The following is a 9168-nucleotide window of genomic DNA, read 5'->3' on the forward strand; positions in this document are numbered from 1 at the left end:
TACTGCATAGAAACATGGTATATGTTGATTTAGGAACTACCCCTTTGATGCCTCCCACATATTTGTTGTACACTCTAGAATATCACTTTTTGTCCTCATTTTGACTTTTCCGTTATTGGGAGTGAAATACAATATTTTGTGTAATGATTTTCACACTTCCCGTTTGACAATTACACTCATTTTCTTGTCTTTTAGTGAAAAAAGCTTCACAGAAAAATGAGGTGTCATTTTTTGTGCATATTGCTAACGTGTAGCTTGACTTGTTAGCCAATAATGTAGCAGCTATGCAGGGTAGTTTTGTTTTTCATAGCACTGCTCCCGTTTTTTTGTTATCAGCCTTGGCTAAAGATCAGGGAGGAATAGTAGTTCCTCGTTTCGTAAAAAACTACGTATCACTCTTGTTCTCCTTTTGACTTAATGTAAATTATGTTGTTGGTTTCAAAAAAAATTTGACCTCTCTGATGTTGAGAATATATCTCAAATCTTTCACTAGAATTAAACATCCGCCCTTTCAACATTATCCGTTCGTTAACCAAATTAATTAGAAAAAGCGACATATATGGCTCGATAAAATCGAACCCACTATCCAATAATTCTGACTTCACATCATTCTTTTCCAAGTTGGTGTTGTTTTACCACCAATTATGTTTGCTAGTACATTCTACAATAAACTTACAATGTGCAAAAATAAAAACTAAAAATCATACGACAAAAAAACGAAATTTGCGTACCGACTGGACTTTCTTCCGGCAATTGATTCTGATCAGAGTCTTCCCTTCTATCGTCCGAGGTATCGGTGGCTTCATCGTCAACTTCGACTGTAATTTCAAAGATTTGAATTTCAGGAACAGAACTTCTGCTGGGTTTCGTAAGTGAAATTGATTACCCTGACATCGTTCTATGGTGAAGAACACCTTGGTCAATGTATTGAGCTGTTTTTTTTTTGCTTTTTTTTTTCTGGGGATTTTAGGCCTTTGTTTTTCTGTGCTGAATAGGTAACGATCTTGGGTTTTTAGACTCATACAGGGTGATTAGGCGTCGGCCTCTTTAGATGGGCTTTGTCCCATGTGGGTGTCCCCTTTAATTGATTTCTTGCCAATCATAGATTTTGGGTCTCGGATTGAGCAGAATTATTCTTCAAACATAATATTATTTCCTTACTCCTTTTAGTCTGGTAACAACTTCAAGATTAATGAATTTTTTTTTGCCATTCAAAAAACAGGATCAAAGGCAAGCTTCTAGTTGAATATCAGGATTCAACAGCAAAAAAAAAAAAACAAAGTTTTCATACCAATTGGAGCAGCTAGACTGTGTTCTGGCAATCGACTCTCAGCATCTTCCCTTCTATTGTCCACCGAGGTATCAGGGGCATCATCATCTTCATCGACTGTAACAATCGATATTTGAATTTTAGGAACAGAGCTTCTGTTGGGATTGGAAAGTTAAATTTGATAGCCCTGCCATTATTCTATGATGTCGAAGTCGAACGCCTTCGCGATCGACGGGATCACAAGGAAGCTTCTGGTTGAAATACCATTTCATTTTAGGATGCAAAAGTGAGAACAAAAGTTAGAACAAAGTTTGCACACCTTTCGGGGCGGTTGGAACTTCTTCCGGCAATTGACTCTGAATTCCTTCCGTTGTATCGTAGTTCGTGGCATCCGCGGCTTCGTGATCACCTTTGGCTGAAGCATTCGAGACGTGAAGTTCGAGAACAGAGCTTCTAGTGGGTTTGGGAAGCGAAATCTGGATCATTTGTTTCGTGGGTGCATCGTTTACATCAAGATGATTGTCGTTGTTTTTGTGTAGATTGATCATAAGTCTTGAGGTGAAAGAGATGCAGCAGAAAATCAAAACCGCGGCGAACAAAGCTAAACTGGTGCGTGGGAATAGCAAGCCTCTTAAAGAAGCCACGGGCCGTGGCCGGCACGGAAACTTGAGCCAGTAAACAGAAGCAGCCATGGAGGCTGCAGTACTTCCACGGAGAGAGAGAGAGAGAGAGAGAAAGAGAGGGGGGATCTGTTTTGTCAGCTTGATAAAGTCTTTGTTTAGCTCATGTCATGCACTTTGATTTGTTATGAGTAATGACCAGTTTTGCGTACGCTATCACATTTTGACATTATATGTATGTATATATATTGAAAAATAATATTGGCACTCTAAAAATTGATGTAGACACTCTAAAATTAATGTAATTTCAAAGCTATTTTCTTTTATTTTTTGGAGTGTCATGCATCAATTTTTGAAGTTTCAATATCATTTCCTTATATATTTGAGTTCGCTCTCATTGCTATAATAACATGGCTCCGTAAATTGTAGATGATTGGTTCGTATCAAATCATACGTTAAATGGTGGAATTGATCCTTCGGATTAGACGGTACCAAGTCATATGGGTATATTCAAATGTCATCGTTAACACGCCACTGTATTTGCAATTCGCGGAAAAAAGAAATGAAAAACTTATAGGTGTAGTTTTTAGGTGTGGGCCATGTATTATAGTACTACTATTATCTCCATTTCCGTGTAAATAACAACAATCAATCAATATAATACTATATTGAAGATTATTTTTGTTCGGAGTTTGTTATTAGTAGAGCTGGGCAACGGACACGAAATACAATAATACGACACAAATTGAACACTAAGTTAGCGGGTTAGGATTGAACATTTCTGACACGAAACACGAAAATGACACGACTCGAAAACACGAATTCTAAATGGGTCGGACTCGAGTTGAACACGCGAAACACGAAATTGACACGATCAACACGGTTACTAACCAGTGTCACCCATTAACATGAACATATATATATATATATATATATATATATATATATATATAATATAGTATATCTGTAATTCTATATAGAGTTGGGCAATGGACAAGATAACACGATATGAATCGGATACGAAATTAACGAGTTAGGGATGAGCATTTCTGACACGAAACACGAAAAATGATACGACTCGAGAAACACAAATTCTAAATGGGTCGGGTTCGGATTGGGTGATTTGTGACACGAACCCGACTGACACGACACGAACACAACCCGACACGACCTGTTACCCAGATTTAGTTATTAGAACATGTTATAGTATGAGATATAGGATGGCTCAAGTTCAACAACTGAGGGAGATATAAAACTTTTCAAAGTATGGTTTTCTGAATGAGAAAATAAATTTACTATATACTCCATATATTATCATGGATGTCTGAACCATACGATAACATATTTAATTTTAGGACAAAGTTATGGTATACAGGGTATACTGTATGTCTAAATTATAATAATTTGTGATTTTCATTATGACGATTTTTAGTTTTCTAATGCATATTTTTTTATGCTAGTTGTGACTTCTACTTTAAAATTTACCTATTGAACAGGTCATTAGCAAGTTATTTATAGTTAAAAAATATTGTTATTATGTAACCATAATTATTCGTACCAGAAACCATAATACTTGTACTCCAACTAAATATATGTGTACAATATCATAAATTAAATAATGATACTCACAAATGTTATGACAACATCATAAATTGGCATTATCTTACCACAATGAGTCGTATCAAAAATTCTTTGACACGTATGATATTTCGTAACAAAATCAAAATATGTCGTACTATAATCAACAATTGTTATACCCAAACAAAATACATGTGTAAAATACCACAAATTCAGTAAAATAACCAAATTTGTTATGACAATACTTAAAATTATCATTTTCTTACCACAACGTGTCGTATCAAAAGAAAACATATTTAAATATTACAAATTATATAACAAACCATAATTGTTATGACAATACTATTATTTGGCATTTTTCTACCCACAATTGTCATAGCAAAAGAAATTGATTAAAATATTCCGTAACAAGATCAAAATACCACAAATTCAGTAATATAACCAAATTTGTTATGATAACACCATAAATTGACGTTTTCATACTCATAATGTGTTATATAAAAAAAATTCAATCGGAATGTTCAGTTAATGATAGTTATAATTAGCAAAATACCAAACCACAAATTTAGTAATATAATCAAATTTGTTATGACAATACCATAAATTGACGTTTTCATACCCACAACGTGTCGTATGAAAAAAATTCAATCGGAATGTTCAATTAACGATAGTTATAATCAATAAAATATCAAACCATAAATTTAGTAATATAACCAAATTTGTTATAACAACACCATAAATTAACGTTTTCATAAGCACAACGTGTCGTATAAAAAAATTCAATCAGAATATTCTGTTAACAATAGTTATAACCGGGCAAAATACCATACCATAACTAAACGTCGTTAGCGATTATATTTTTAGAATGATTAATCATAACTGTTAGACTATCAAGTCATACGATATTCAGTATTGTCACCAAAATTAGATATCGACAACTGCGTAATCGAAAAAATTTAATGTATCCAGATACAAGAATGAAGTTGATCACTTATCATTAGACCTTTAATCAGACAAAAAAATCATTTTACTATTGAATTCGGGTGCCGATGAAAAGGCTTTCTAAACCCTATCGAGCCAAAAAATTATATGGATTATTTAATCAACAAATATAACGAAATCAATGGTTTTGATCGTTATTATTGTGTCGCGGTTGCAAGTCAACCGTACATTCAGTTACAATAGAGAAATTGGTTTTATATCAAGTATATTGAATGCACAATTCTAAATGTTCTTTTTGGTACGACACATTGTGATAAGAAAATGTCAATTTTTTGTGTTGTCATAACAATTATAGTTATGTTATATAATTTGCAGTATTTTACAAATGAGGGAGAGGGAAAAAGAGTCAAGGAAGAGAGAATAACCTATTACCTGCTAAGCCATTTATTCATTTATTAATTGATTTAATAAATGTGTGGTCTGGATTATTCATTTTTAAATCCAAAGATTTAAAATCATGGTGAGTATGGTACACTCTCTAATAAGAAGTGTGTATCATAAGACTACCCTTAATTTTATGCCAAATTAGATGTTATACATATGTTCAGGGACGGCGACCAATGCCACGATGGTTTTTTTTAAACAATATAAAAAATAATTTATTGATCTTCGGAGAAGAATCCATAGATTAAAAGGTACCTGAGCAAAACGCATCACAACAAGTAGGCATTTGATCAGTATTTTGACCCAACAAAAGCCACATATACACCCCAACAATCATATCCCACCCCCCCACCCCCGCGCCCATGCCAAGGCACCAGAGTCTTGTACGGTTCTAATAGGTTGACATCTCTCACAAACTTTACAACCTAGGTCGGTCGCGCTTTAGTTGCTTATTCCTTCAAAATGTCTCGCGGTTCCGCTCTCAATCATCGCTTTCACGAATTCTAGTAGATTGGGATGTGTTTCAAAGCTACTTTCATGGTTCCGCCAACGCACGCAAATTATGTGACTTAGGTTGGCACTGTCAACAAATTGCCGAACTCGTCTTCAAAATCTTAATTTAAAATTATACGTTTTTATAGTGGTTCATGGGCATATATAAAACTTTTCTTTAATGGTTCTACCAAACAATTCAAGAGCTTTACAATTAATAGGCCTTTTAATTTGGGGAGTATTTTTGTCACTCTTCTTTTTCTAACGGCACTTCTCTTTATGTCTCTATCATGTGATTGTTTTGTGAGAGAATGGGAGTGAAATGTTAGAGCAACAATTTATTGATTGAACTTTCATATATTTTTGGGGTCAAATGAAATTAAATCTTAGTTCTCATGCATGCACAAATTTAATTTTGCATTCTGGTGTATTTCTTCTCATGGCTGGACTTTGAAAATGAGCACGGCAAGCTTAAAGTACAATTTTCATGCTACCATGGGGAATTTTTTTTTTTTTGGAAAGTCAACAATACACACCCTTTAAAAAGGTGGATCATATGTACCTATTTTATGGTATATTCATAACATTTTAGCGTGTTTTGTAACTTTTGTTCTAGAATTCATAACTTTTCAGCAGTACAATTCGTAACATTTTCATTATGATTTATAACATTTTGGTGTATCTCGTAACCTTTATACGATTCGTAACTTTTTCTCTATAATTCATAACATTTTATGGAATGCATATTATACAAACCCAAATAAGGAGTGTGTATTGTAATCTTTCTCTCTTTTTTAGTTAAGGACTTTCCAAAACAAATTCCTAACTCTGTTCGTGACTCCCCGTATATGTTTGTACAAACATTGTGCTTGCATATAGGCATGAAGGGTGACGCGGACGCCATCTAATAATGAATCACTATCTCGCATATGGAATCCGATTGCGCAAATGTACCGTTAACTATCAAAGAGAATTTACACACGAATGGAATTTAATCAGCTTCTCTGCAGTCCGATTGGAGTTTGCATATGTCCGCTTACCGCTTTGACAGCAAAAGAGCTGATTCACATACTAATAAGTTGGGTAAAACGGCAAGTAGTATTGGAATCTTACTAGGATGAAATAGACACAGAAAATTTACAAATAATTTTTCCAGAAACTTGGGGAGTTCATCTCGTAAGTGTGTGTGTGTTAGAGAGAGAGAGAGAGAGAGAGAGAGCTGAAATACTCATTAGTATTAGTAACTTTACAGGAGGGCTTCTTCAAGAAATATGAGTAATTTCTTATTTTCAGGGTAATTATGGTTCTAATTTGGGAATTATATTGTCCAGCTGGAACATGTAGAGGACGAAAACTAATAAACCCCAAGAATTTCATGTTTATTTTAATGTTGATAAGTTTATATTTTTGGTGATGGGGTTCAAATGATGTAAGTTTACTTGGAAGTTTTCGTTGGAGAATCTCAATATCATTGACTAAATCAAGAGAAATGCAAAACAAGTGGAGAATTATTCATATCCATCGCAATATCGCATAGTGATGAGTTTGACTAGCTAACTACTTGTATGGAAAATAAATGCAGTATGCTAAGACTTTTTGCATTTCTTATACCTAACCGTCACTTCGGATGGAGCGATTTCACGAGGAGAAAAGAAAGGAAAGAGTAGTGGTTTTCTTAAGAAATTACTCATTTGGATTGAACATTTCAGTGAGAAATGGAAAGAAAAGAACCGAAAAACAAAATATTTTGATTAGCCTTTCCCCTTTCTTATTCAATCTTACAAAAAACGGTGAGATTTGGAGAGAGAGAGAGAGAGCGCTCCCCTTTCTTTTCTCCTCTCCTTTCTCACCATCCAAAGGGGTGCAATTGTTTGCATCATCGCACAACAAATTCGTTTAAAATTGTAGTAGTGACAACATACAAAATAGTACTGTATAAGAACGGAATAAAATGTGGGGACAGAGATCGAATTCATATTAAAAGCCTTTAAGACCCTCTTTGACGGGTCTTATTTGACCATTTTGTTTTGGGTCTCTAGACCCAATTTTTTCCACTATGCATAATTCCTATTAAATTTTCTCTCCAATTATTACTCTCATTTCTCTTTCCATCTCCACTCATTACCTCAAAAAACTTTCCTCCAGTCTCAAAACGAAGATGAAGCTCTAGAGATGACAATTCTACACATTTTCCTGAGACAGAGAGGGGACAAATGTTATGACTTTTAATAGGTGTTCGGTGTGCAATCTTCATCTAAACAATTTCAATTAAATAGGTGCATGCGTGACTAGTCTATCACATCAAAGGATGAACTAGAATTTCAGTTGGCTCTAGATTCTCCTAGCTAGTGGTTGCTTTTATTTTACCATATGGTAAGGTGGGTGTCAGGGACGAAACCAGAATTTTGTAAATACGGGGTCGATCTATGAACAAGATTGAAATTTAAAGGTTCGGGAATCTAATAATTTGTTTGGTTTAGATTTTGAGGGAGGTTTTTGGGTAGTAAGTAGAAAGAGATAGAAAAAGAAATGAGATCAATATTGAAGGAAAAACTTATGGGAGGCCATGCACAGAGAAAAAAATTGGGTTTTGGGATTAAAAACGAACACATTTTTATGTTTAAATAACACTCAATACAAAATACAATACCTAGATGTTCTCACCAAACAAAAAAACAAAAAATAAATAATATTAATATTTATAAAAAAAAACCCGAAACCGCCCGGGGGCCTTGCCCCCATATGCCCACACCTCTCTCCGTCTCTGTCTCTGGTGGGTGCAGTGTTATTGCCCACCAAGGCAAAATTATTAGAATGAAAGGGCTATGATTAAGGATGATCCGAAAGAACAGGGGTGCATTGTGTTAGAACTCAGAGCATGGGGGTGCATTATTAATTTTTTTTTGACGTATGATTATTCTTACATAATCTGTTGTCAATTTTTTTTTTTAATTTGTTGAAATGATCTTAGATAATCCGCGTGTTCATTATTCTTGAGGAGTCTGGTAAACCCTCATTGAGGGTTTTTTTTTTTTCTTTTAGAAACCGAATATCATGATCAGTTTGTTCGTATTTCAACAAATTCCAAGACTTTGAAGTTAACGACTGAACAAACTTCTGTTGGCTCCAACGTTTGGAATGTTTAAGACTTCATGGAATTCGAACTCGCGGGATCTTGAGGGCAAGCTCTTGGTTATTTTCTCATGTCCACGTGATCAAATCCCCTTTGGGTTGAAGGGTCTCTATTGTCAGCGTAATACGAGTCATATTTTAATTCATGTAATGTACAGGTGGAATCTTAACAAACATTTTATAATTGACCAAAAGTTTAATTTTCTACGTGGAAAAAATGCGGCTATGGAAAATATACTCTCAGATGACGTGTAGGACAGAGGTTGAAAGCAACAACAACGAATAGAATAAAACTTTAAAGAGGAATAAATGCCAATTAATCTCCAAACCATACAAAATACTAATTAAGTATGCGGTTTAGAGATTAATGAGGCCAACGGCTGCGTTCTTATGGACTTAACTTAATTTAAATTTCAAAATTTTGTCCTTATTTAAATTTTTTTCGCATTTGTTAGTTTTGCACCAATCTTTTGAACCATAGAGAATAGTTCGCGTAATCTCAATCGTCCTAATGTTTTTCTAATAGTTTAGATGAGCTGAAAATATCCTACGCGTAAGATACTTGTAGACTTGTAGTATAGGTAGGATATTTTCTTCAAACTTCGACCATTAATTATTGCGATGAACATTCGAGATTGAATTGCTCCGGCCCAGATCCTAAAAATATGCACAATCCTAAAGCGTACAATT

The 9168-nt window shown here is 34.4% G+C and overlaps 1 protein-coding gene across 5 annotated transcripts in view; it reads right to left on the reverse strand.

Annotated features, from left to right (window-relative positions):
- LOC131318512 (probable glycosyltransferase At5g11130) overlaps window positions 1-2096 on the reverse strand; it is a 47783-nt gene extending 45687 nt beyond the window's left edge. For all 5 annotated transcript variants that reach the window (XM_058348339.1, XM_058348343.1, XM_058348341.1 and 2 more), the window contains exons 1-3: window positions 1590-2096; window positions 1292-1387; window positions 732-818 (exon numbers count right to left, since the gene is read on the reverse strand). In XM_058348339.1, the coding sequence (XP_058204322.1) occupies window positions 732-818; window positions 1292-1387; window positions 1590-1962 (556 nt within the window). In that variant the 5' untranslated portion in view covers window positions 1963-2096. The remainder of the gene's footprint in view (window positions 1-731; window positions 819-1291; window positions 1388-1589) is intronic.
- Window positions 2097-9168: the final 7072 nt, after the last annotated feature.

The sequence above is a fragment of the Rhododendron vialii genome, chromosome 3a, assembly GCF_030253575.1.
Source record: "Rhododendron vialii isolate Sample 1 chromosome 3a, ASM3025357v1".
NCBI lineage: Eukaryota > Viridiplantae > Streptophyta > Magnoliopsida > Ericales > Ericaceae > Rhododendron > Rhododendron vialii.